The sequence below is a fragment of the Marmota flaviventris genome, chromosome 10 (genome assembly GCF_047511675.1).
Source record: "Marmota flaviventris isolate mMarFla1 chromosome 10, mMarFla1.hap1, whole genome shotgun sequence".
Lineage (NCBI taxonomy): Eukaryota > Metazoa > Chordata > Mammalia > Rodentia > Sciuridae > Marmota > Marmota flaviventris.
In genome coordinates this window covers 43,391,363-43,418,853 of record NC_092507.1, presented here as the reverse complement: position 1 = coordinate 43,418,853, position 27,491 = coordinate 43,391,363, and the positions used below count along the sequence as shown (strand labels likewise).

The 27,491-nt window shown below is 47.9% G+C and overlaps 2 protein-coding genes across 2 annotated transcripts in view; both read right to left on the bottom strand.

The window, feature by feature from the left end:
* Positions 1-6,750, bottom strand: part of Ttc4 (tetratricopeptide repeat domain 4) — a 29,153-nt gene extending 22,403 nt beyond the window's left edge. The window contains exons 1-3 of the mRNA XM_027944929.2: positions 6,588-6,750; positions 5,896-6,013; positions 4,602-4,763 (exon numbers count right to left, since the gene is read on the bottom strand). Of these exons, the coding sequence (XP_027800730.2) occupies positions 4,602-4,763; positions 5,896-6,013; positions 6,588-6,698 (391 nt within the window). The 5' untranslated portion in view covers positions 6,699-6,750. The remainder of the gene's footprint in view (positions 1-4,601; positions 4,764-5,895; positions 6,014-6,587) is intronic.
* A 1,888-nt stretch (positions 6,751-8,638) lies between these two features.
* The window catches only part of Mroh7 (maestro heat like repeat family member 7), a 43,521-nt gene continuing 24,668 nt past the window's right edge, over positions 8,639-27,491 (bottom strand). Inside the window, exons 14-22 of the mRNA XM_071617875.1 lie at positions 26,809-26,946; positions 24,841-24,955; positions 20,569-20,709; positions 19,608-19,787; positions 18,903-19,058; positions 18,498-18,620; positions 14,652-14,754; positions 12,326-12,388; positions 8,639-11,795 (exon numbers count right to left, since the gene is read on the bottom strand). Coding sequence (XP_071473976.1) covers positions 11,551-11,795; positions 12,326-12,388; positions 14,652-14,754; positions 18,498-18,620; positions 18,903-19,058; positions 19,608-19,787; positions 20,569-20,709; positions 24,841-24,955; positions 26,809-26,946 — 1,264 coding nt within the window. The 3' untranslated portion in view covers positions 8,639-11,550. The remainder of the gene's footprint in view (positions 11,796-12,325; positions 12,389-14,651; positions 14,755-18,497; positions 18,621-18,902; positions 19,059-19,607; positions 19,788-20,568; positions 20,710-24,840; positions 24,956-26,808; positions 26,947-27,491) is intronic.

The following is a 27,491-nucleotide window of genomic DNA, read 5'->3' as shown; positions in this document are numbered from 1 at the left end:
TTTACCTGATAAAATTACATTAAAAATACAAAGTTGGAAGAACACAACAATCTCAACTTTGGGGAAAAATGCATATGTAAATGAACCAAGGACTTCTGGTTAAAGGTAGTAGATGGAACACGTGTATTTAACTACACCGTCTACCCCAACTCCTCAAAGCCATAAACCCACAGAGACAAAGAGAATAAGAACACAGAACACATTTTAAAAACTGGAAAACAAAAGGACAAAGACTGATATATAAGGCTAGAAAAAAATGAATTCTAAGCCAGCAGAGGGAAAGCATTAAGGCTACCAAGTGGTACTGCAGAAATCATAAAGTACTCGAGACTCAGGTAACTCCAGAACTAAGAATGAAGGTCGTTAAAGTCTAAGAAACAGATTCTCAACGTTACTTTCCCTCTGGTGTTGCTGGGATCTAGCTCTCTCCAATTCTGGGAAAGTACTAGAGGTTTAATCTATACAGATCATAAAACAGAGAGCCTCTGGACTGGAACCTCCAAGCACATTGGTGAATCAATAAAGGAATACCATACTGAACCCCAGTAACCCTAGACCCCAAATTGGTTCCCGAAGCATCAGCAGCAGGATTCCAAAAAGAGTAAATGGAAAACAGAAGAGTATCAAAATAATTTAAGAAAATGTCCTAGAAACAAGTTTCCAACTGAAAGTGTCCACTGAATACCCAACCTATAGAACTATCGTACTTTACACAAAATGTTTCAGCACACCAAGCATAAAAAGAAAATACTAGAAGCTTCCAAAGAGAAAAACCCAGAATGCCAGAATCAGAATAGTTCTAGACATCTCAACAGCAATACTATAAGCTAGAAAGCAGTTATGAATACAAATGCCTTATACATAATGGGCACAGTATATGGTGCACACCTATCATCCCAGCTACTCGGGAGGCTGAGGCAGAAGGATCACAAGTTTGAGGCTAGCCTTGGCAATTTAGTGAGACCCTGTCTCAAAGGAAAAAATAAAAAGGGCTGGAGATGCAGCTCAGTGGTAGAGTGTTCCAGGGTTCGATCCACTACCAGGGGAAAAAAATAGTAATGGCAGGATGAGAAGTAACTGAGGCAGAGAAACCAACCAGTCCATACTGAAGTAGGTCAGAAAGCTCCAGAGGGGTATCACCAATCAAGTAAATGGTTATAACACCTGATGGGGAAGGGAGTGAGAAAACAGGGCAAGAGCACAGCACTGACTCAGTGATAAGTCCAATAGGAACCAAGTGCCAAAATAGAAAATGACCAGAATTCTCAACATGGTTTAGCTGTGAATAACAATTACATAGTTATAAATGAAAACAATAAATAACAAACACATAGGTATATGCACAGAGCAACAGGATACTTGTGGATCTGGGGTAGCAGTGATGAGAGGGGACAACATACTCACTTCCACAATGGGAATCAACAGGCATTGCCCCAAACTGGAAAGTCAAAGCAGCAGAAATACAAGCATATTATTTAGTTATATGAAGGTACATAAGAAAAGAAACAGCTATAAATAGTTGGTAGTGTTTGCCTCCAGGGAACAGGAAATAGTAGGAAAAAGAATCAAGGGGTTGTACCTTTATAACAAGCCTTACAGAACTTTGCCCATTTAAATTATGTATATAAGAAACTGTGACACCAACCAAGACTAATTTTAAATAAATAAATATAACCAAAAGGCTTCATATCAAATGTTCAAAGTGGTTCATGTAAACTATGGATGGGCTTAATTTTCTTTTATAATAACCTTTCTGTATTTTTCATTTTTACAATATGCTTGTATTACTTTTATAATAAAAGTTCCTAAAATACCTCACGTCTAAATCAGCAGATAAGAGTCCTAAATTCCAAAAGCAGACATCCATTCATATAAAGTTATAGCCCCTGAACCTGTGCAGTACAAAGCAGGAAAAACTCCATTCACGAGAGTAGCCAAGTCAGATGCAGTGGTACACACCTATAATACCAATGGCTCCAGAGGCTAAGGCAACAGGATTGTGAATTCAAAGCCAGCCTCAGCAACTTAGTGAGGCCCTAAGCAACTGAATGAGACCCTGTCTCAAAGTTCAATCCCTAGTACCAAAAAAAAAAAAAAGAGTAAACAAGACATATTGCTCATGGCCAGTTTTATAGAAATACCTGTAATCACTACTTGGAATGAGGAAAAAAAGGCCATTCTTCTATTTGTAACTTTTCTGCTACACTGATATCTTTAATTCTTCAGATACCTACAATATAACTTTTTCCAAATTTTCCTCATTTTTTCTTATTAACCTCTCTTTTGGCGACTTCATCCAACAGTTCCCTGAAACTAGTTCCTCAAAGCTTCTTCCTCAGCCACTTGTTTTCCCTTGCTGTACACCATCCCTAGATTGCGCTCTAGGTTAGGTTTCTGCCTCTCATTGATGCTGATGACTATGAATACAGATCTCTGGACCAAGCCTCTGCCCCAAGTTTCACACAATCAATCCACTTTCTAGATTTCTCCACCTGGTATCTCATAGGTACTCCAAGTGAACTGAGTATTCCAAGTAAACTCAAATTGTCCCCAAAGTAAATTTTGAACCCCTCATCCTCACCAACTTCCTCTTCTCTAGACTACCTGTTTCAAGTGGTGGCACTACTATCTTCCCCCAAAACCAAGAGCTCATCACCAATTTCACATCAACAGGCTAAATCACTATGATCAAATTAATTTCTATTGTATCCATCTTTTCTTCATCCTCACTGCCATTACCTTCCTCAAAATTCTTTAAATCCGGTGGGTGTGGTGGCATATGCCAATAACCCCAGAGACTTAGGAGACAGGAGGATCAAAAGTTCAAGGCCAGCCTAAAAAAACTAAGTGGGACCCTATCTAAACATTAAAAAAATAAAGCTGGGTGTGACAGTGCACACCTGTAATTCCAGCGGCTCAGGATGCTGAGATACAAGGATCAAGAGTTCAAAGCCAGACTCAGCAACGTAGCAAGGCCCTAAGCAACTCAGCAAGACTCTGTCTCTAAATAAAGTATTTAAAAAGGGCTAAGGATGTGGCTCAGTGGTTAAGCACTCCTAGGTTCAACACCTGGTACCAAAAATTAATTAATTAATTAAAAAATAAAAAGGGCTGGGGATATAGCTCAGTGGTAGAGCACTGGCCTCACATGTGCAAAGATCTGAGTTCAATTCCCAATTCCACCAAAAAAAAAAAAAAAAATCTTTAAGTCTGTCCTCTTCACATTATCTGCTAAGGTAATCCTTCTGCAAATTCATAGAAATATAACCCTATCACTGACCTGCAATAAGCCCTTAAATGCCTCTTCACAGACAGCTATACAAAGTTCAAACCCAATGTGGAAACCAACCCTACCAATTTCTCCAGCCTCCTCACAATTTCCTGTCTTGAACTTCCACTGGCAACAATGACTTTCAAGAATTTCTCCTGCTTTTCCCCTTTGCTGGAATGTCCCAATCTGCTTCTACTTGATTAATGCCTACTTGTCCCCCCCCCCTTTTTTTTTTTTTTTCTGGTACCAGGTATTGAACCCAGGGGCATTTAACAACTGAGCTACATCTCCAACCCTTTTTATTTTTTATTTTGAGACAGGAATAAAGAAAAAATATTCCTCCTGAAATTAAAGACAAGTTTCCAGTTTAGGTTCAGGCACTAATGAAAAGGACCCTCTCGAAATTATGTAAACTGAAGGGGTTTGCTAGCTTAAATAATCTTTCAATTTCAGTACCACTTTTACTTTTTCAAATTTTCTAATGAAACAGACTGAGGGAGACCTGCCTTAGAGATAAACTGTTCAAATGGTGATGAGTTAGAAAAAACTATTCCAGCAAGACTACAGCACTTGTTTTCTACTGGACCCTCAGAAATGCCTGAGGTTACCCCCAGGTCCTCTTTAAACTCTGTGATTATAAACAAGGGCCTAATATGACCCAAACTAGTCCCCAGCAATACTACTACTTAAATAATCAGCACTTCCTAAAATCATATCAGCAGAACAACCCTGCATAATGTTTTATCTGAAAAGGGGACAACAAACTTGAGAAACCCAGGATAAGGTTTTTTTGTTGTAGGCTATTCGGTGTTAAATGTTAATACATACTGAAAATCTCCAGCAGAAAAGCAGCATTTTCTAAACTTCCTCATCTAAGAAATATTTTTTACTTCAAGAGTTCCATAAAATACTGAGAAATTTCCCCTTAGATTACAGCTTTTCTCACCTAAAGTGCTCTGCTGCTTTAATCCTTCAGCATTCTTGAGAAGAGGATAAAAGGCCAGGGGGGAAAAAAACCAAAAACATTTTGAAAGTACAGAAGCATTGGGGCTTAAAGATCACAGATCATACTGATTCACATACATCAAATACCTTATAAAGTAACTAAGTCACTTTTTTTTTGTTTCAGATAGTAAAAATTATAAAATGTTTCCTTCTCACCATGTCTACAAAGAAGATCAAAACTCAATTGGAATAAATGATCCTTAGTCTCGATTTCTGGGATGAACAGCCCCTCTTTCTCTGACATTCTCAAAACCTCCTCTAGCCATCTAATGGCTTTTATCATAAGTAATTTCTTTAGAAAGCACTTAATAATGAAATAAATTACCCAGATGGTACTGTGCTGCTGCCCGGTTAGTATAAAGGACAGCATTTAAATCAGGATCTGCACATTTTTTCTTTAATCCTTCAGTGTACGAAATCACAGCTTTCTTATAGTCTTTTTCTTTAAAGTAGTCATTGCCTTCATCTTTATAGGTTTTGGCTTGTTCTGCAAAAAAGAAGAAAAATAGTCACTATTTCCCACTTTTTAAAAGACCCATTAAGAAGATTTTAAATCATGTATTAATTTAATAAATGATAAGTCAAAGAGAAGAAACCAACAGGAAAAAGAAATCAATAGGGAAAGGAAACTCAAAAGTAATGCTGTGATAAAAATGGGTATTAACTGGGCACTGTGTGGGGTATGGGGTGGCATGCCTGTAATCCTAGAGACTCAGGTTGAGTCTGAGTTGAGGCAGGATGATCCCAATTTGAGGCCTCTGCCTCAACAACTTTGTAAAGCCATCAGCAACTTAGCAAGCCCTAACTCAAAATAAAAAATAAAAGGACTGGGAATGGAGCTCAGTGGGTAAAGCATCTCTGGGTTCAATCCCAAGTACCACACACACACACACACAAAAAAAAAAAAAAAAAAAAACAGGAGTGTCAATATGGAGAAACAATGTCATGAAAACTTAATGCTTCAATCAATTCCAAATATTTTACAAGGTACATTACTAAATACTTAGCAAAAAAGAAAAAGAAGTATAAAGGGGGGAAAAAGTATATTTATCCTAGCTTTTGAAAACAGGATTTTTTTTTTTTTAATTACTGAGGAAATGGGAGGGGTTACACTTTATTTATTTAGTTTTGGTGCTGAGGATTGAACCCAGGGCCTTGGGTATGCAAGGCAAGCACTTTACCAATAGAGCTATATCCCCGGCCCCTCTGCTTTTATTTATACTATTTTATTCTCTGGGATGCAAACCCCTTCCTTGCCCTAGTCAAAGCCTACAAAATTGTTAAGATTCAGCTCAAATTTCCAATCCACTGAGAGGCCACTCCTGCTCCTTCAGTGTTCCAATAGCACTCACTACAGCTATAGTATATACATTGGCACTTAACACAAGTTTGTCCTAATTCTTCAGCACAATTTAGCTTCTCACTGGAGCCTGACCTTTGAAGGCGGGAACTGTGTCTTATTTACCCCCATGTCCCCAAAGCCTGGCAATCTGTAGGTACCCAAAGAAATATGTGTGAACAGTGACAAATTAGCTCATGCAAACTACTTCTTATCAATCAGAACCTTTCTGACTCACACATTATCTCAATACAAAACAAATGCTAGTCACGTAAGATACCTTCTGGAGATCGATCCTCATCAAAAATAATTGACTGGAGGCAAGCCAAGTCAGGATTCTCTTTGGGATCAATTTCTGATGGTGCTTTCTTCATAAATAAGGGGATCTTGTCAAATTCCTGAATTTTAAAATCATAATGAACAGCATGAATAAACTTTTTCTATTGAGTAAAGCCAATCCACGACTCATCATCAACATTTTCTTATTCATCACAATCTGCAAATTATCGTGATTGGCTGAATCCTTTTTGTAAAATGAGAATGCAGGATAACGACATCTATTCTTTCAGTTCTCACATTCTACAGGATTCTACAAGGGCAGTAGTAATTACCATTAATTGAGCGCTCTTATGTTCCTGACGCTTCATTTTATCTTTGCCACAACCCTAAGTGATTGGTGCCACAGGTAGGGCAATTTTCCAAAAGAGGAAACCCGCTCAGAGAACTTAGTAAACTAAACCAGTGTCAGAGCCGGTAGGTGACGGCGTCACAGGCCTGACTGCTAACCCGGTACTCCTGAAAGTACTGACAGCTTAAGAAGACTCTCAAACCTCAAGGCCAATCGCTAATACTCAACTAGAAACCATCCACCCGCTGGCAGCTACAGGGACCTGGGCTTGCGGGAGACACCGCGGAGCCCCAGGAGTCCAGAGGATGGCCCCGTACACGTGCGGAGTCCCCGGGACCGCCCACCTCCTCCCACTGGGCCTCGTGGAAGCCGCCGCGGTAAGGCTGGCTCTGGAACTTGTCTAGGAACGAGTCCATGGCGTTGTCGTCAGCAGCGTCAGGCTGAGAGCGCTCCATAGCAGTTCTAGGACCTCCCGCTCGGATCCTGGGGCAGACCCGCGCGCGGCTTCTTCCGGCGGTGCGGGTGCCCTTTGCTCAATCCTCCGGGTGGCCCTGACCCGCGCGCCTCAGGTTCCGCCCGCCTGCACGCCCAGGCTCCACCCCTCTCTAAGGAGTACCTCTCCAGCCCGGACTTCCTCCAGTGCTTTAGCGGTGGTGGGTAAGCTCAGGCCCCACTGAGTCCCCACTATTACTTCATTCACTTGTTAGCAAGAAGTTACTAGGCTCCTTCTGTTTGCTATAACTTCCAAGCCCTGGGTTCAGAGTGATGGACAGAGCAGATGAAACCTGCCCCGTAGGCACCAGAGTGGAGACATGGAGAAGGGATGAGATGTGAGAGTTTGTCAGGTGGTAGCAAGAGCTGTTGGAGAAAAGTGCCAAGTAGGGTGGACAGCCATTCAAGCAAAGAGGAGGCCTGGGAAAGACCAGGAGATGTTTGTTCCCACAGAGGGAATGGACAGCATGATGCCCAGGAAGGAGCAGATGGGCACCCCTGCCTGTGGAACACTCAGGAGCCCTCCCCGCGAACAGGAGGCCAGAGTATCTGAAGCAGAATGAGATGGGGCCAGGGAATGAGAGGTGGGAGGTACAAAGAGGATGTGATTGTGAGGACTTGTCTTTCCTTACGGTGGCGTAGGACATTTAAGGAAAGGAGTAACTAACTGATCAGATGTGTCTAGTTCCCCTTTTTTTTTTTTTTTTTTTTGGAGGGGAAGTGGTACTGGGATTGAACTCAGGGGCACTCAACCACTGAGCCACATCCCCAGCCCTATTTTGTATTTTTATTTAGAAACAGGGTTTCACTGAGTTGCTGAGCACCTCACTATTGCTGAGGCTGGCTTTGAATTTGCAATTCTCCTGTCTCAGCCTCCCAAGCCCCTGGGATTGATTATAGGCGTGAGCCACTGCAACCAGCAAATGTATCTATTTCTGAGCCTAACTACCTCCTCACCCCCACAGCTGGCCTGGGAACAGGGTGTGCAGTTCAGATGAGGTGAGCCTGCTTATCCAGCTACTGTGGCTTCCTGAAGTGGCATTCAGAAACCACCTGGTCACGCCGCAGATGGCTGCAGGGCTGTATGGGCTGTCATGGCTTTGGTCTAGAATAAAAAGCAGACAGGTAATAGACCAATCTAAACTGGCACTAAGTTACAAGTGTGCATAATGGAGACACAGAAGATCGGGGTCTAGGAAGGCCAAACATAGAAGGTGACACAGAGCTGAGAGCAGATGAGGAAGATCTCTGCACATGGATAGGAGCCTGGAGGGAGCTGGGAAATTCAGACAGTGGTTGCCCATATGCAGAGAGAGGCCTGCTATGGTACTGCAAGATCTAAGAGGTGAGGCCACTAAGGTGGACAGAGGCCAGAGGGCCTGACTGCCCTATTAGCCTTTATCGTGCAGAGAAGAGTGAGCCACTGAAAAGACCCAAAGAGAAGGAAAGCCATAAGCCAATTTATCTTTGGAAAGCCTGAGCTGCCAGGTAAAGGACTGGTGGAGGGAGTCTGAATTACGAGATTGATAAGGAAGCTGCTGGTGAGCCAGCAGTGGAGCTGGCAGGCTTAGCCGATATGGGGATGAGGGAGAGCAAAACTCAAGGGGATGCGGGAGGATCATCACCCTCCCAGGGTCTGGACTGTCTTTCTTTTAACTCTGTCAGAACACCTGGTCCAAGTGTTCCCTTTCCTCCAGATCCAAGCCTCCTTTTTTATACTTCTCCATGCTCACTCCCTAATCCTGGTTTCCTTCCTAATTCCCCTCTTCATTATCTTTTCCCTTAACTACAGAGCCTATAAAGTGCCTTTGCTTCTGTATTAGTCCATTTTCTGTTGCTATAACAGAATACCTGAGAATGGGTAATTTATTTTAAAAAGAGATTTATTTTGGCTTATGATTCTAGAGGCTGGGAAATCCAAGAGCATGATACTAGCATCTTCTCAGCTTCTGGCAAGGGCTTCCTGCAGCTTCAACTCATGGCAGGAAGCATGTGCAAAGAACAGGCATGTGCAAAACAGAGACTACCAAAGTGGGCTTGCTTTATGACAACCCTCTCTTACAGTGACTAGCCAGTCCTGTGAGAGCAAGAACTCATGCAAGAAAGGCAGCAATCCATTCATGAGGCTCTGCTTCCAGGCCCCACCTCCCAGCACCACTCATTGAAGACCAAGCCACAACACGAGTTTGGGTGGGGACAAGCAGTGTTCAGTCCACAGTGGCTTCCATTTTTTTTCACTTGATCCTTATAGAATCTGTACAAACACGTTTTTCAAGTAATAGCAGGGGAGACTCAGAGAGAGGAAGTGACCTGCCCAGTGTTCTTGAACCTTCCAACTCAAGACTACTTGGCCAATAACTGACCAAATCTCTGCTATGCTCAGAGGCCATCCAGACACAGAATACAGCGATTGTTGTGAAGATCATCCAGACCTGGGTTCTGACCAATGAAAACAGCAGTGCCTCTGAACAGAGAGAGCTTGGCTGTGGCTTGGAGATCAGTGCCTCCACTGGTCCCCTTATATGACCTTCGCAAGGCCCATCCCTCCTTAAGAAGTGTCAGGCTGTGTCTTCATCTGTGGAATGTGGGCAAGAAAGCTGACCTGCCCTCCCTCAATCCCCAGGGCTACTGTAAGTCTCACAGAGGCAATGGTTATGGACATTCTTGGCAGTTAAAGGGTTGTGCAAATGGACTCCCCCCACACACTCCCACCCTCTGGTCCAGTATCCCAATGATCTTGACCTACCATTTACTGGAGGACAACTGTGTGGTCAACTTCATTGGTTCCTCATCCACAGCAGGAGCTTAGATGATGTGGTCCTTAGGCTTCTGTCACTCCCATGCTGTCCCTCCCCCACCTCACTGTGCACAAATGTTTGTTTTCATCTCAGACCCTCTGCTGAGCTCCACCTTATGCAGCTGCCTTAGTATGTTCAGGCTGCTATAACAAAATATCATAAATTTTGTGATTTATAAACAACAAAATGTTTATTCCTCGCAGTTTTGGAGGCTAGAGGGTCCGAGATGAAGACACCAACAGAATTATATATGGTAAGGGACAGCTTCTGCTTCATATGCACCATCTTTTTTACCATGTCCTCACATGGCAGAAGTGATGAGGGAGCTCTCTGGTATCTCTTATAAGAGCACTAAGCCCATTCATTAATCCTGAATCACCTCTTAAAGACCCTCTTTTTAAATTTTAGTTGTAGGTGGACACTATACCTTTATTTTATTTGTATGTGGTGCCAAGGATCAAACGCAGTGTCTCACATGTGCTAGGCGAGTGCTTTACTGCTGAGCCACAACCCCAGCCCCAACCCTCACTTCTTAATAGCATCATATTGGGGTTCAGAATTTCAACATATGAATTTTGGGGTGACATATTCTGTCCACAGAAGCAGCCAGCACCCTCATGGATGGCTTTACTATCATGTTGACAAGGTCTTCAATTCACTGTGTCCAGACTGACCTTTATCCCCTGCTTTATTCCCCACCCTGCCCACCCTCCTCTGACCCTGGTTCACCTCTAAACATGTTGTCACCATTGGCTCAGGCATCCATCACAAGTGGAATTGCTGGGTCGTGTGTAGGCATAAACTATGACCAAATAGTGACAGGTTCCAATCCCAAATAGCTGTACCAATGTATGCCCCACCTGTATCCGTATGAGGGAGCTTTCTAAAGCTGACATCCACCCATCTCTCTCCCTGCTTAGCATCCCACAATGCCTTCCTGTGGATGAAGTCCTCCTCCTTGACACAGCCTCCCCTATGTCCTCTCTCTGCCCTCTAGGCTTCATCCCACAACAAACCTGTGGTTGGTTCTTGGTCCTGCATACCCTGCTCCCCTCCATACGTGCCCACTGTGTAGTCATCTTTAACCCACCCCTGGGGGTTCACTTCTTGGGAAACCTTGCCTGACCCCCCACCTGGCCTACATACCTCCTCTGGACTCCAAAGTCTCCCAAACCCCCTGTTGTACTTTTGGTGTGTCTTTATATATATCTGATTCATCTGTTAGACCAAAATTTGTCTGCCTCAGCATTTTAAACAATTTGAACTGAATGACTGTGGGGACTGTCCTGTGCATTGTGGAATGCTTTGCTTAGTAGCATCCCTTAGTCTCTGTCCACCAGATGTTAATAGCATCCCCACCCTCAAGTCATTAGCCAGAAATGTTTCTGGATGTTGTGAAATATTCCCAGGGGATTAGAAGTACCCCTAATTGAGAACTGCTGCATCATACTCTGGACCTGGGCTCAGGACCTGGGGTGGGTCTCATTCATGTCTGTATCACTGGCATCCAGAGCAGTCCGGGCCCAGGTTAAGAGGTCCCACAAATACTGCTTGAATCTGTGGTGGAAAATCACCAGGCCAAAAACCCAAGGGTGGGTCTCAGAGATCAGGGTTCTGAGATATACAGATGTCATAGAGTTGGGGGTGTCTCTTCCCCTCCTTTCCTTCCCCCAAAGGGCATCCAAATCATCACCTCCTTTTGCTCTTATAATGAAGGGAAGACGTCCAACAGGCTTACAGTGCAGCCTTGGGCAAGCCCCTTCGCCCCTCTGAGCCTCAGCTTCCCCAGTTATATGAAGTGGACAAAACAGCCTACATTTATCAGTAAATGTCAAATGAGTCAACAAGCAAAGGCTATGACAAATCCTCACAGATTCATCACACAGAGTGATGGCTGCTTGGAGCCTGGGGCATCTCCCATGGGGAAACGCTCACGATGGAGAGGTAAGCCACCGGGCATTTATAGTGAGCACAGTTGCACTTGGCCACCTTGAGCACGGATGGGGACTCTGGGACATCACTGCTTCAACGACATCTTCCAGGAGTTCAGTGCCTGCATGATCCAGGAGCGCCGTTGGTGGGAAGTGGGCAGATTCTCACAGCTGGGGCTCCAGCGGTGAGTGGTGGCTGGGTCACACATCCATGAGTCCCCACGTGGCAGCGGCCATGAGTTCCGCCAGCAGCTGGCCAGGATGTGGTCCTGGGCCTGGGCCGCACAGATGCACACTGATGCTTCTGGATCATGTCTCAAGTTTTCCAGAGCTGAGTCATGGGAGGAGGAAGGCCACGTGTTAAGATCCCTCAGCAGGTCTCACACCTCATCCTTCCTCCATTCCTTGGCTTAGGTGCCCTCTCTCGACCTCCCCTCATCTCACTTTCCTCCCAGCCCTTGATTGTTCACACCTTTCAATGCCTGAATCAAAACCAGCCTCCTCTAGGAAGCCCTCGGATCGCCCCAGCCCGCCTCCATGTTCCCATTGTCTTCACTGTTACAAAATGAACATGTGTCCCCTTAAGGGTCTAGACTATTCACTCTGCATGATGTGGTTTCTGTTATCCTTTTTGAAACTCATTTCTTTAATAAGATGTAAGCACCCCAGAGTGGGGCTGTGTGTTCTGCCTCTTAACAGCCCCAAGGCATCTAACACTGTGCTTGCCCCAGCTAACAAGGAGCAGAGCTGAAGTGAGCTGAAGACCTTGCCTTAGGACATGCCCTCCATTCCTATTGCCCACTCTGATCCTGTTTGCTGAATCACTGCCCCAGACACATCACCCACCCAGGCACTACTTACCACCTTTCACTTCATTCAGCCAGTCTTCCTTCATTATACTCTCCATGCAGGGGACCAGGGACCCTTGAGCATAATCCAAAAGGTGAGGGTGTCCATCTGATTATGACACCACCCACCTCATCCCCACACCAGGCCCTCAGGGAAGCTTTCCTTGTCCTCCTGCAGCCTACAACTGAGGGCATGAAAGGAGAACTTTATTTTGATTGGGATCAGATTAAGAGGGGCTGGGGAAGGTCCAGCAGGCAGGGATAGCATCAGGATAGGAGCAGGATCTGGGCTGTAGCGGACTGACAGTGCCACCCCAGGCTGGGCCCTTACTCTGCTGGGCCTCAATTTCCTCAGCTGTGACATGGGAGGAGCTGCCCCTGCTATCCACTCCTCAGGGAAGTGTGAGCAACAGTAACATGCAGGATGCTCTGCACCCTGCACACCTGCCAGGCAGGCTGCTAGCAGAGTCCCCAGAAGGACTGAGACTCAGCTGTGCTGGGTCAGCTCAGTAGCTGAGAACTGCTCCCAGTGTCCCCACGGCCAAATCTCTTGCTGCTACCAGCCTGTGTGCCTGGCTCCCACAGCACCTGCAGGTCCCTGAACCTCTCACTTCTCAGCAGGTCCTTGCCTCACAGCTTACTTGTCCTTTTATGTTCCGTTTAGCAAGAAATCCTTCCTGATCCTGCCTCCAGGCTGGGTTAGGTGCCTGTCTATGTTTCCAGAGTTTTCTCTGTCTATACTATGTTGCATTTTACTTGTGATTTATGAATCTTTATCTTCCACCAGACAGCAGTTTCTTGATCTTAGGTATACTTGGGGAGTGAGAGTGGAAAGGGAAGTCTCTGAGAATCCTAAAATTACATGCAAAAGTGTGTGCATATTGTGCCCTTTTCTAGAGTAGTGATCATAACTTTCAAGTCTCACAGAAGATTTATGACTCAGAAGAGGTAAAAAAGCACTGCAATGTGTCAGGAGCTGTCTGTGAGCAGAGCCAGCCTCTGCTCAGCTTTGTTTCCCCAGCACAGGTCTGGCACGGCCTGTTAAACACTAACATTTTTAGAAGTGGGTGATTTGGAGCAAGACTTGAATCAGCAACCAGGAAATAGATGGCGTTCCATGTAAGAAGCTACTTCTGAGCACACCTTACATTCTCAGGCATGCCCTCAGTCCTAGGCATTGTTCCTCTGTCCCAGCATGATCATGTTAACAGACCATCTCCCCAGCTCCTTGTCCCCATCAGCATCACCTTCCAAGGGGCTCTTCCTTTCTCTAGCCTAAGCATCATGCCTGGTACATAGTAGGTGTCAACCAATACTTGCCAAAAAAAAACCCAAAAAAACAGAAGGATGGATGCATGGGTGGGTGGACGAATAAATGAATGGATGGCTCGCTAGTTGGATGGGTGGATACGTGGGTGGGTGGCTGGCTGGTTGGCTGGCTAACTGGATGGATGGGTGAATGGATGGGTGGATGGGTGGATGGGTGGATGGATGGTTAGCTGGATGGGTGGATGCAGGACTGGCTGCCTGGCTGGGTGGGTGAATGAATGGATGGATGAAAAACAACAAATTAATTGAGGAAAGGCAATAAAAGAACATTCACTTTACAAAGGTCATCACCTTGAAGCCTGTCTGCAGCAAGGTCTCCTGGTCCTCAGTGAAGGGAGCATGGTTATTTGGAGGCAAGGTAGAGGAACAGGGGGTGGTACCCCAACATGCCATCAGAAGGGTTGTTTGGAAGGATTTGGGACAAGGGTAACTTATTTGGTTTCTTCACAGAAAGGCAGGGATTGTGGTTGTGGGAAAGAGAAGAATGAAAACAACTAACATTGAACACCTTGATGAGCCAGGCCTCACCTTTTTAAAAATATTCTCATCCAGTCTATGAAATAGGAGTTGATCCTTATTTTACAGATGGGGAAACTGAGGCTCCATGGGAATAAATGAGCCAGTTGGAGTCACACAGGAAGGGAGATTCTACTTGACTCTCTACCCAGTTAGTCCCTACTGCTGCAGTCAATGGGGGATTTGCCTAGGCTGCTGCTTAGCTCGGACCCATGCTGTACTCCAAAGGGAAATAGTAGTCTGCTGTTTATAGTTGCCAGGATTGTGACCTGTACAAAGGCTTAAGGCTGACTCAGCCTGAGGCCCACTTCTTAGCCACAATCTTTGAGGAGGGAAGACCACTGTAACATGCATCACAGCTGATGGCTGGCCAAGCCTTGCACATAAGGGGAGGCGTCTGCCCAGGTACTGGATGGGCTGGCAGCCTTGAAGGAAGCAGACTGGAGAGCAGGCAGACCCCTGGAAGCAGGACTGGTTGTGTTAGAGCAGGTTACCTATGAACATGACTGAAGATTTCCGGAGGGAGGCCCTTGAGTTCTTGGTATACTCCAAGCTCTGGCCGAGGAAGTTGAAGGCATTCTCTCGATGGGTGTTTACCTGGAGCAAAGAGAAACCCAAAAGTGCTGGGTCCTCAGAGAGATTCATTCCCCATCTACCCATCTTGAAGTTAGAAATAGTGACCCTGCCCAATAGTCACACTTTTGTCTCCTTGCTTCCTAAATATCTCTGCCCTCTCCCTGAGGCTCCCAAAGGGGGCCTCATCTCCCCTTAGCTGATTGCAATGGTGTTCCTGTCTTGTGTATCCCTTCTTCCAATCCATTCCCTTGCTGCTGCCCAAGGGAAAGTTCCCAAATGCAGATCCTGCTCCTGAGATCAGAATGGACATGACAGGCAAGGAGATAGATCTGACCAGAGTGAAGGATTCAAGTTATAGAGCAATGGGGGGAATAAACTAGGGATTGGAGGCTCTTAAAATCCAGACAGGAATGGGACTTACTCATGCATTGGAAAGTAGGAAGCCAGCATTCATTTGTGGCAGGGCAGTGACAAAGCAGTGTTTGGGTAAAATAGCCTGACAGTAGTAGTCAGAATGGGTTTGATGAGCAGGAACAAGGAGGTGTCCAGCTAAGAGGCGAAGAGAGATGATGAGAAATCTGATCGGATCATTCTCCTGTTGACAGACCCTGCACACTGAGGTCTAACCTCCTGGGCCTGGCATGCAATGCCTTCAGAGAGTCTAATGCAGATCTAGAACACTGTTCTTCCAAAACACACCCCCTGCCCCCTCCCCACTACTTCCACCTGCCACACAACCTGCTGCAGACCAAGAATATAGCCTGCTGCCCCAGATCTATGCCTTGCACAAGCAATTGCTCCTATTCAGAAGGTTGTTCCCTCTCTTCAACCAATAAATTACCTCTCACCCTTCCAGCCTCAACTCAGAAGCCTTCTGTGACCCTCAGGCAGAGCTCACCTACCACCCTGATGCTTCTGCAGCATCTTGCACATCCTGTCATGGCAGCGTGTTGTGATTATTTATACTGTCTTCCCACTGGACAGGGAGCTCTCTGAAGATAAGGGCCCTTTCACTCAAGCTTAGAGTCCTCAGCACTTGGACAGGGCCTGGCTTGAAACCAGTGCCCAGAAAGTGTTGGATGAATGAATGAATGAACAAATGAACAGCAGGTTCAACAGGTTATTAACAATATAGCTTCCTCCTCCTCCTCCTCCTCCTCCTCCTCCTCCTCCTCCTCCTCCTCCTCCTCCTCCTCCTCCTCCTCCTCTTCTTCTTCTTCTTCTTCTCTCTCTCTCTCTCTCTCTCTCTCTCTCTCTCTCTCTCTCTTTTGTACTGGGAATGTAGCTCTCAGTAGCACTTTACCACTGAGCCACATCTCAGCCCTTTTTTTATTTTTTACTTTGAGACAGAGTCTTGCTGAGTTGCTTTGGGCCTTGCTAAATTGCTGAGGCTGGCCACAAACTGCAGTCCTCCTGCCTCAGCCTCCCAAGTTGCTGGGATGACAGGCGTACACGACCACACCTGGCTACTGTGGCAGTAGCCACAGTACTGACCCCTTTTTAAAGCTGAAGCTCATATGACTTTCACATGAGCAAAGCTGTTGATGGCCTGGAGAGCAAGGAAGAAAGTGAGAATCCACAGAGGTCTGCCATGCAGGACATGAGCTAGGTGCCGCAAGTAGCTGGCAGAGCAGTGGCCAGCAGTGTTTTAAATAAGCTAAATTGATAATTTGTTAATGTCTTTAAAATGTAGGTTTCAAACTTTTCTCCTGAAACCAGAGGACCTGGCCTTTGACAGAGCCAGGGCTCTCCCAGCTCACAGGCTGCACTATATCCATGTCACTCGTGAGCACTGTCTGCCTAGCCACTGTAGGTATGTGAATTAGCAACACTGCCCAAACTTCTTCCAGACCTCTTTCCCCTCTGTAAAGTGATGGAAATAATATTAGAGGCTTGACTACAGAGGCTTTGAGTGTGGCTGATAGCCGTGGGGCCTTGTTACTTTTTATATTTATGTTAAACTCCTGTGAGGGTGCAAGATGCCTGCTTACACCTTCACGTGGGAAGAGCTTAGTCCCCCAGCTATTGGGATTGCCTGGTGAAAACTGCCTGACCCAGGCCATGTCCCTTTCCAGGGTGATTGGCATCCAGGGATAGATGGACACAAGGGCATAAAGACCTGACTCCAGCCAGGTGTGGTAGCACATTCCTGCAATCCCAGCTCCATGGGAGACTAAGGCAGGAAGATTGCCTGAGCCCAGGAGTTTATGGCTAGCCTGGGCAACACAGTGAAACCCAGTCTTAGGGGAAACACACACACACACACACACACACACACACACATATACATATACACACACATGCATGCCTGACCCCTGAGCCCATTTTGATACTCTCACTTCAGGGTCTTAGGGTTGGCTGAGACCTCCGCTGAAGCTCCACTGCAGCTCCACTTCTTCCTCTGCCACCGACCCCTCTTCTCCCTTCCACAGGGCTGATTCAACAGAGCTCCTCCTAAACCTTCCAAGCTAATCTCATCTGCCCACGACAACAGGGAGGAGAGATTGGGACTCGATGGTAAAGCCTGCCAAACGTTCTGCATTTGCAGTGCTGTCCTTCTCAGCACAAGCATGGTTTGCTCCTACTCAGGCTGCCCCCAGGTACCACCTAGAGAGGGGCTTCTGTGGTTAAATTAATTTACCTTGAAGTCAACAACCACAAATGCTTTTCCTCAGCACAAAACATCTCAGAGACTTTCATGTGCTGAGATGCACACATCATGAAGCATTGCCTAAATTTATTCATCCTAGAACTTCTCCCCACACTCACCCGGGGCATATCTGGTGAAACTAGTGTCACAGGGAATACACCCTGGGAATTGCTATTGCAGAAAAGGAGGCCACTGTAACCCCTTATGCAGGGATACATTGTACAGGCTAGGGGTTGTGGGTGTAACTCACATGTTTGCCTAGTACATGCAAGGTCCAGGTTCCATCTGAGCAACACAGAAAATATTATCTATTATTATTATATGTACATATAATATGTAAATTATATAAACATATATATTATGTATAAATATATAATATAAACATATAATATATATTGTACGTGCAAATATATAGAGAGACAGGCTAGTGTTTTTTTGTTTTGTTTTGTTTTGGGTGCCAGGATTGAACTCAGGGGAACTTGACCACTGAGCCACATCCCAGCCCTATTTTGTGTTTTATTTAGAGACAGGGTCTCACTGAATTGTTTAGCATCTCGCTTTTGCTGAGGCTGGCTTTGAACTCACAATCTTCCTGCCTCAACCTTCCTGGTCGCTGGGATTACAGGCGTGCACACCACACCTGGCTCAGGCTAGTGTTTTAACAATGCCACCCTGGTGGTCTGGAAGGGGAGTAGATTAAAATTAAAGGCTGGGAGACCCACCAGATAGCTAGACTCATGGCCCCAATGAGAGAGAGTTAGGATTTTTAAGATTGATCAGATGTGGAAGGTGAGAAAAAGGAGTCTAGGATGATTCTAGGTTTCTGCTTTGAGAACCTAGAGGGTCAGAACAAGAATGAAAGGGAAGTCTTTAAAGTTCAAAAGAGACGTGCTAGCTCGCAGTGACCCCCATAGGGGTCACTGGTCCAGTAAGCCAGTGGAGAGGGACCACCAGAGGTGGGGAGAGAAGTCAGAGATGGGTTTTCCAGAGCCAACCAGTTGTAGGTGGTCATGGAAATTGTCAGGATGCTGGTGTGCAGAGAAGGATAAGAGAAGGATGGGATCCCCACCTGCAACACACTCGTAAGGAGCCTGGGCAGAGTCTGGAAACTCACAAGGTACTTGCAGATTTTGGCCACCGCCTGTGGCTGCTTGTCCCAGGGCTTCCGGCTATAAGCTTTTTTTGGCAACTCCCAAGTCATGAAACAAGAACAGCGGAACAGGGTCTTCACACATTTCTGGGATCAAGAGGAAGGGAATACCAGAACTATGAAATTCTAAGACACCCAGAACATGTTCCAGGAAAATAAAAAGTATAAAAAGTGGATTTTGGAAAAATCAATTCCTATTTGAAGGGGTACAAGTGAAGTCAGGCATTTTCAGGGGGAATCCTGACATAGACACTTTGGGAAGACAGATGTGGCTGGACATAAATAACCGCCCCCAATGGGTTGTTTGTGGTCCGGGTTTGTTTCCACAAAGGGAGACATAGCTACAGGCCCAGTGCCTCACACACTCACCTGGCCCACCTTGGTGTTGCCCTCCTGCATGATCAACAGTAGGGGCACCAAGGTATTGATCAGCTGCTCCTCCATGGCCTGAGTGCGGGGTGGCCGAAGTTTCTGGACCACCTTCCCGTATATGTTGATGCAGGAGAGGCGCACATCCTCTCTTGACTGCAGCAGACCCCAGGCTCAGAACGCCCCTCCTCCAGGAGGAGGCTCCAGGGCCTTCTTTTCCCTCATTCTGAGGGGCCCTCCAGGCACAAAGACACAGAGACAAAGAACAGCCAAGCCACCCAGTGGGGCTGTCTGGGGCCACTACTCCTCCCCCAAGCCTAGGTATGGAGTTCTCTTCATTCTTCTCAGCCAGGGCCTTCACTCACTAAAAGGTGCCTTTGTGCCAAGTGGGGAAATGCCCCCCTCTACCAGGACTGGTTAAAAAAAAAAGTATCCCTTTTTTAGGTGAACCAACAGCAATACGATCACCTTCTCTGGTCAGACTTGATTAGCTCCCTCCAGGGGGAACCAATTAGAATAAGGGATCTTCTCTGGATGAACCAATTACAAGAAGATAAGGACCAGTTGAAACAAGGTGCCCCTTCCTCTGGGCTGGGGCCCTACTCAGAACCCAATGGGGTAGGGCCAGCAAGGGAGGTATTGCAGCCCCCAAGTTAGTAGAGGACCCCACTTCCTACCCCTCCCTCAACCTGCGGGAGTCCTTACATCACTGAAATGCGGAAGTAGGACCTGTAGCATCTCCACATAGACTGAGCTGTCCATCAGTTTCCGGTCCTGCCCCTTGAAGATGGTCTTGAGATTGTGGACCGCCTCTACCACGAGCACACCATCCACATTCTTCAGGCCCTTTACCATGGATGGCAGGAGGGCCTGCACCTTGGCCGTCTGTGGAACAGAGCCATTTGGGAGAGGGGTTCCTATCTGGGCTAGCAGGTAGGAGACTTGGCCTCTAGTTCACCAGCTGCACTTGGTGGCCCAACTCCAATCCCCCGGCCTTTGTGTATTCCCTGGCACCTGCCTGGAATGCCCTCACTCAAGCTCTTCCCTCTCCCTGAAGCCTTCTTTGGCCTTATTAACTCCTTCCTGGCCTGGATTTCTAGGATCTTTGGGATTAGGTAGGTGACATCTTGCATTTTCAGTCAGCTTCCTACAGCTATGCCCTGACCTTTGTCCTGGCTACATCCTGAGCTGCAACAGTGCAACAGAAAAACAAAGCACTTTTAAAAATGTCAATAACGGGGGTGAGGTGGGGGGGGTAAGGGGGGTGGGCCTGGGGTTGTGGCTCAGCAGTAGAGTGCTCGCCTAGCACATGTGAGGTGCTGGGTTCAATCCCCAGCACCAAATAAAAATAAATATTTTCTTTAAAATGACCCCTGGCCTCCTCCAACCATAATGATGATCTATAAAATAATAATAACTACTGCCATTCCCTTCCCTCCTAGCACCTGCCTTCAGAGTCATTGTGGGAAACCCTGATTAGAAAGTATTCAAAAAGAATATAACACGTAAAGATTACAAAGGTAGATCCATTGTACAGATGAGACCACTGAGGATGGACAGAAATGGGCTCTGATTCCAGCCATGAGCTGAGATGCGGATGGCTGAGTTCCATACTCCTCCAGCCCAGGGCCAGGCTAGGTTAGGTGTTCCTCTGCCTTCCACTCACCTTCTCAGCCCTACGGGCCAGGATGACCAGGCCTCGGATGGACAACACCTTCATGACAGGGTCACTGTGGCTCAGGCCTTCCACCATCCGCCCAAGAGAGTACTCCTCGGGGATCCTGCGCACCTGCTCCATCTGGAGGAGCTGAGGAAACCAACGGCAATTACTCCCAGGCTGAGGTGCGAGTGGCCCACAGGTCTCCCACGCTTGGGGAAAACCAGGCTCCGCTTCCGCCTAGAGCTGCAGACTTGGAAAACCAGCAGCTGGCTGGAGACCTCCTCTGCATGTCCTCGACACCTCGTGGCAAAAACGATGTCTCTCCCCAGCTCAGAGCCCTGTGCCTCTCCCTGCCTGTGCCATCCAGCCCCTGCTGGCCCCTGTGGCCTCATTCACACCATGCCCACCCGGCAGCCCACAGCTTCCACCCAAGCTGCCCACTGTTCCCAGAATGGCTGGGCTGTCTTGTCCCTTCTGTGCTGGCAGGAAGCCCTTCTGCTGGGATGCCCACCTCCTCTCTGACCCCCACCACCTTCCATGGCTCCATCCAAAACCCAACCGCTGGAGCCATGCTGGACCTGAACATCCCAAGGCAGCACCTGGAAACCTTCAGGGCCCCTCTGCCCTGTGTGCCCCTCCTGGCCACCTGGGGGCTTCCTTGGGGGCAAAGATCAAGGCTTCCTCCTTGGGCTGGGTACCTAACCTGAGCTCTGGGGTGAAGTGTGAGACTAGGGAACACCTGCAGCATGAGCTCAGCCCAACATGAACTCTGGCCCCTTCCTTCCTGAGGACTGCCCTTCCCCTGTCCCCACTGCCCTCCTTCCTCTTCCTCATGCCCTCCCTTCAGTTTCTGCCGTTATCCTCATGAACATGTGTCCCATTGTGCCCATGCCTAATACCTACCACCACTATTAAGATCTGTGTCTGTGAGAAGGGATCACAGGGCACAGGGAGAGCTGCAGGAGAGGGTGGGCGGTTGACCAGAGGGAGGGGACAGGGAAGAGTGGCTGCACCCACCACCCACCTGTCCTTCCACACGGCTTGGCACCAGGTCAGACAGGAGAGGCACAGTGATGTTGGCTGTGCTGACACACAGAAAGCACTTTCTAGGTGCCAGGCTCTGTTCTAAGGACACATGTGAGCACATGTCATCCTCATTGAAATTCAGTGAGGCCGGCAATTCGGTCTTCAAATTGCAGGTGAGGAAACTGAGGCACAGGCAGGCTAAGTGACTCACCCAAGTCACAGAGTTCCCTCCCTGAGTTTACCTGCCCTTGGAGCAGCAAGCACACACAAGGACAATCACAGGTAGAGGGCTATGAGGTGCAGGCATAGGCACAGGCACCTTTGCTGGGGAGGTGGAAAAGCCTGAGCCCACAAGACGACCCTTGCCCCAGAGGCAGGGCCAGTGATCAGGGCTCCTAAGGATTGCTGGGATCAGAAAATCTGGAGTCCCTGACCTTGTAGTGGACCTGGAGACACCCCTGAGGTCTACCAAGTTCCAACCTTCACACCCTCCCCCAAGAATCTGTGTGTCAGCCACTAGCAGACTTAGAGAGAAGCCCCTCCCAAGAGACCAACCAGGGCAGAATCTCTGCACTCCCTGAGATGTGTGGCCTTGAAAACTACCCCTGGCCTCCCTCAACCATAAGCACCACAATTATTTGCAAGGTTGTGTGCAGACTGATGGGGTTGAAGTGGCACCCCCTTTCTCCACAGAAAAGCCCTCTCCACCATGGCTGATTTTACGATTGTCAGCAAAAGAGTCTCTGCAAAAGAGTCCAATGTAGATAAACTTCCAATTTTCATGTCGCCCTGTTTACTTGGCCACTGGCCGAGAAGATACCAGCACTCCAGGTGCTGGACACCCCTTACTAGTTTTTCACAAACATATCCAGTATAATACTTTGAAGAAATGTGCAAACAAGGCCTCTGGCCTTGAGCTGGGCTTCACAGAGATGTCTACATTTTTAAGGTAAGTTACAAATGGGCTCCATGGTAACAGCTGGCAGGGGGAGGAAAGAAAGGGGAGAAGAAGCTCTCCCCGCTTCTCAGGTGTTGTCCTTGAAGAGTTTACTTGCCCAGAACAGTGAAAGAAAAAGCTGCTTTCATGTGAACTTCTGCAGACTGTGAACTTCTGAGCCCCTCCCCTTACATGCTGGGTATAAAACTCTGAAACTACCTCAACTGGGGGTTCAGGGGATTAATTGATTACAGCAAAATCTATACCCTCAGAACCTGGTTGCAACCAAATAAAACTGTTTCCTGCTATCTTTGGTGCCCTGCCTTGTTTGTCCCTACAACAGGGTGACACGTGAACAAGGCTGTACACAGTAGGCCTGCAAGACATGGTCCCTTCCCTTTCCATCACCAAGTCAGGGAAATCAGAAGTAGAACTGAGCAGGAGCTGGAGCCCAGGGCTCCTGACTCCAAGGTTTGTCCTCCCTGGAGGTGACACATTCTGCTGATGCCCACAGGGCCTGGCAGTGTTCCTTCGGGCACTCACTTGCCCATCCAAACCCCACTTTCTGGAGCCCTCCTAGGACGGGCCTGGGGATGGAATGCAAACACAACATGGCCCCTTCTCCAGACTCACAGTGCACCCAGAGAGGGGAAAGATGCAAGAAGTTCCCCTGCTGCCTCCTGTCCACCTGACAAACGTTACTCACCTGTCAAGGCCCAAATGTCACCACCTCCAGGAAGCCTTCCTTATCCTTCTTACTATCCAAGCAGACATTGAGCCTCTTGCCTTTGAGCAATAAACCCTTGTAATAGCCAGGACTCCCCTGCATGACAACTGTCAGGTCATAAAAGGCAGAAAAGTGTGGTGGCCAGAAGAGTGGACTTTACATTGTCAGTCAACAGATGAAGGGGAAAACGACCTGTGGTGTGTTCATATGATAGCAATCCAAAGGGAGGAGTCCTTTCACATGCCACACCTGGATAAATTGTGAAGACCGCTGCAGGGAGGGAAATGGCAGATAGAGAAGGACAAAGTCCCCCCTTGCATGCAGCACCTAGAGTAGGCAAACCCATAGGGAGAGAAAGTAGAATGGAGCCAGGCACAGTGGCACACGCCTGGAATCCCAGTGGCTCAGGAGGCTGAGGCAGGAGGATTGCAGGTTTGATGCTAGCCTCAACAACTTAGCAAGACTGTAAGCAACCTAGTGAGACCCTAGCTCAAAATAAAACATAAGAAGGGCTGGGGATGTGGCTCAGTGGTTCAGCACACTTGGGTTCAATCCCTGATACGAGAGAGAGAGAGAGAGAGAGAGAAGAATGGAGGTTCCCAGGGCTGGGGGAGAATAGGAGAGGGAGCTAATGTTTAATGGGTACAGTTTCAGTTGGAGAAGAAAAAAAGTGTTCTGGAGGTGGACGGTGGTGATGAAGGCAGGATGATGACTGTGCACTTAAAAGGGCTGAATGGCAGATACTATGTTTTATATATATATACATATATTTTATCCCAATAAGAATAAACTAAGAAAGAGGGAGAAAAGGAAAAAGAAGTGGGGGATTCTGGAACCCAAATGTCTGGCTTGGAATTCTGAATCTGTCACTTGGACCCTGGGAAAGGTACTGAAATCTGTGCCTCAGTTTCCTCCTTCAAAGTGATCATAGGATTACTGTGAGGATGAACTGGATCATGGCAGTAAATGTAAGCTCCTAGCACATGCCTGGAAGATGGTAAGTGCTCAACAGATACTAGCAACCGCTGCTAAGGACTCTCCCCTTCTGGATCTGTCCCTTCCGGCTTTTCCTGACTTCCCAGCACCCCCCTCCAGCACCTCCCACTGACACTTGCTCAGCTTAGATGTTCCTTTCTCCAGGAAACCCTTCCTGACACCTCCTCCCTTGAGTGTCCTCTTCTCCCACCACAGCCTGGACTTCCCCGTCTTCAAACAAGTCACACTGTGGCCCCCCAGGTTAATATCTGAGTGTCCTTTGTCTCCAGATGCACCAAGATGCGTGTGATGATGATCCTCACCATCACCCTTCAGGGAAGTTGCTGTGGGAGGCCAGGTGGGATCAAGTTCATATCAGCATCTCGATGCCTGGCAGCCAGGGTTGTGGTTGCCTGGGGCAGTGGGGCAGTGGGGCAGTGTTGGGAGAGGAGTGGGCAAGGGAGGGAGACCGGTAGGGTCTTCATATTCTGAGAAATCATACCCCTAGAAAGGCTTTGGATTCTGTAAAGCACTGTTTGCACAGGAGAAATAACTACTGTTGTCAACTGAGGCCCGGGACAACCCCACCCCATGCCCCGGTCCCAGTTGGTACCTCCACAAAGAAGGCTGTGGCGGTGATCTTGTGCTTCTCGTCGCCTCGCTCCAGGAGCGGGATGAGCAGGTAGAGGATGCGGCACAGCTCCTGGCAGGAGTAGTGCACCATGGCCCTGGTGGGGGGACAGTCCCTTCAGGCTCTCCTGCCTCAGGGGACATGCCGGAGTTCGACCATGGCACTGGAAATCCCCCAAGCCAGGGTCATCTGGGTTCCTGTGTTCCCAGGCCCTCTCCCCAGTGGGATCTCTGAGGCAACTAGTTTAACTCCTCCATTTTACAGGGGGGGGAAACTGAGGCCTGGAGTGAAGGCAGTGTGCCTGAGGGCACAGAGCCAGTCAGTAAGAGACAAGCTAAAGACCCCGGCTGCACAGGGCCACACCTGGAGGGAGGGACAGGAAGGAGGGGAAGTAAGGGTCCTTTCACTAAGCGCCAGGTGGCAGCCAAACCATTTGACCTTGCTACTTGATTTGATCCTCACCATCACCTTCAAGGCAGTTGCTGTTATTATCCCCATTTCACAGCTTCGGCTGCTCAAGGGCACAGCGCTGGAAGGCAGCAGAGCTGAAGCCCCAACCCAGGGCTCCCCCATTCCTGCTGCCTTGCTCACTCTAAGCTAGTGGTGCTCAAAGTGCCCCCTTCACCCACCACCCAGCATCAGCAACACCTGAGAATCTGTTAGAAATGCATATTCTCAGGTCCTAGTCCAGATCTCCCAAAGCAGGAACTCAGGGCAGTGGGCAGCAGGCTCTGGAGATGGTCCCAAGGCACGCTCAAGTATGAGGCCCATGCACAATGCTCCAAAAATCAGCAAATCAAGAAAATGTGGCAGGCAGAAAACAGGGACAGGAGTGGGATGGCCTGGGTTCAAATTCTGGCCCTAGCACTAGCTGTGTGATTTGAAGCAGACACTTAACTTCTCTGGGTTTCAGCATACTCACATGTAACCCTGGGATAGTAATAATGTAATTCCAATGGTCATGGTGAGAGAACTAAATGAGATCATCCATGTAACAACTCTCTACAAGGTCTTTAAAACATAGTTGGTGCTCAGTAAATGTAGTTGTGCCTCAAGACCCTGGGGAGAGTGCCCTTCTGAGCACTCCTGGGTAGGTTCTCCTACAGGAGACACATACAGAAATCAAGGTGCCCCCCCTGACCCACAGGAAGTTGTGTGTATTTGAGAGGAGAGCTCTGGTCAGGACCAGTGGGTCACATATGGCTGTGTGATCTTGGGCACATGACTGCCCTCTGGAGCTAGGCATGTTCCTATGCAAAATGTATATTAATGCCTGTCCCAGGCACCAGAATGGAAGCAAAAGCTAATCTGTGCTGGGCTTACCACATGCCAGGAGCTCTTCAAAATACCTTATTTAGGGCTGGGGTTGTGGCTCAGCGGTAAAGCGCTCACCTTGCATGGGGGCGGTGCTGGGTTCAGCACCACATATAAATAAATTAATTAATTAAATAAAGGTATTGTGTCCAACTATAACTAAAAAAAAAAAATACCTTATTTAATCCTCACTCCACTCTCAGAAGTGGGTCTTACTATTTCCATACTACTAAGGGGGAATGGAGACACAGAGGGGCAGTCATTGGACCCTGGTCACACAGCAGGGAAGGGGCTCAGCGACAGATGCAGGCAGACTGTCTCCATAGCCCCTCCCGGATGCTCTGACACCATCATTCCCACCGCATTGGTGTGGGAACCAAATTCCTATGAAAAGGTGCTTGGTAAATAACCTACGGGCTCTAGAACTGCCGGGGGCCACTATGTCCACGGTTACTTCCCTGAGTAAGTGCCCCCTTTCCTGTTGGTGTCGTCCACCTGCCAAGGAGGACAATAGCCCCTTGCAGAGACGAGTTGACAAAGGGAGCAATGAGTCTTGCTCAGAGAGATGGGAACCCAAGTCTGTCTGAAGATCTGGAGGTTCCACCCGCCCCTGCCTGAGGTGTCCCCAGGGCTCACCTTGCCAGCAGAGACACTCCGCGATGGTGGTTCTCCGCCTGCCCCATGAGCTCCCAGCCACCCTGGTCCTCCAGGGCGGTGGCCTCATAAGAGCAGCCCATCTTCAGCAGCAGGGTTTTCACCACTTTCACCACCCAGCTGCCAAGACAAGGGGGCCGAGCGCTCAGTCCCCCTGCCCTGGCAGGCCAGGCCTCCCTCAGCCCTCCACTTTCTCACCATCAGCTGCCGCCTGCCCCACAAGCTTCTCCCCCATGTTGTTAGAGGTAAGCAGTGTGTCTGCAAAGGGAGGCTCATAAAATACTTAGCTTGGAGAACAAGAGAGCAAACAGAAGCAAATCTCCTTCCCTGGGAAGATGGGGTGTTCACCCTCCCTCTTCCCACCGAGCCTCATGCACCACAGGAAGAGGCTGAGCAGGCTCTCCCCAGCCACCTGGTTCTCTCTCCTCCACTCCTCATCAAGCCCATGGCTGGGTGGACCCCTGGCAGGTCAGTCCTCTCTGATCACTTGGACACTCAGTCTCCTGTCCAGGACAGAGTCCTTTTCTCCCTTGGGACATTTAAGAAATGATTCCCCGCTGGGCAGGGTGGCCCATGCCTGTAATCCCAGTTGCTTGGGAGGCTGAGGCAGGACAGTCACAAGTTCAAAACCAACCTCAGCAACTTAGAGTGGCTCTAAGCAACTT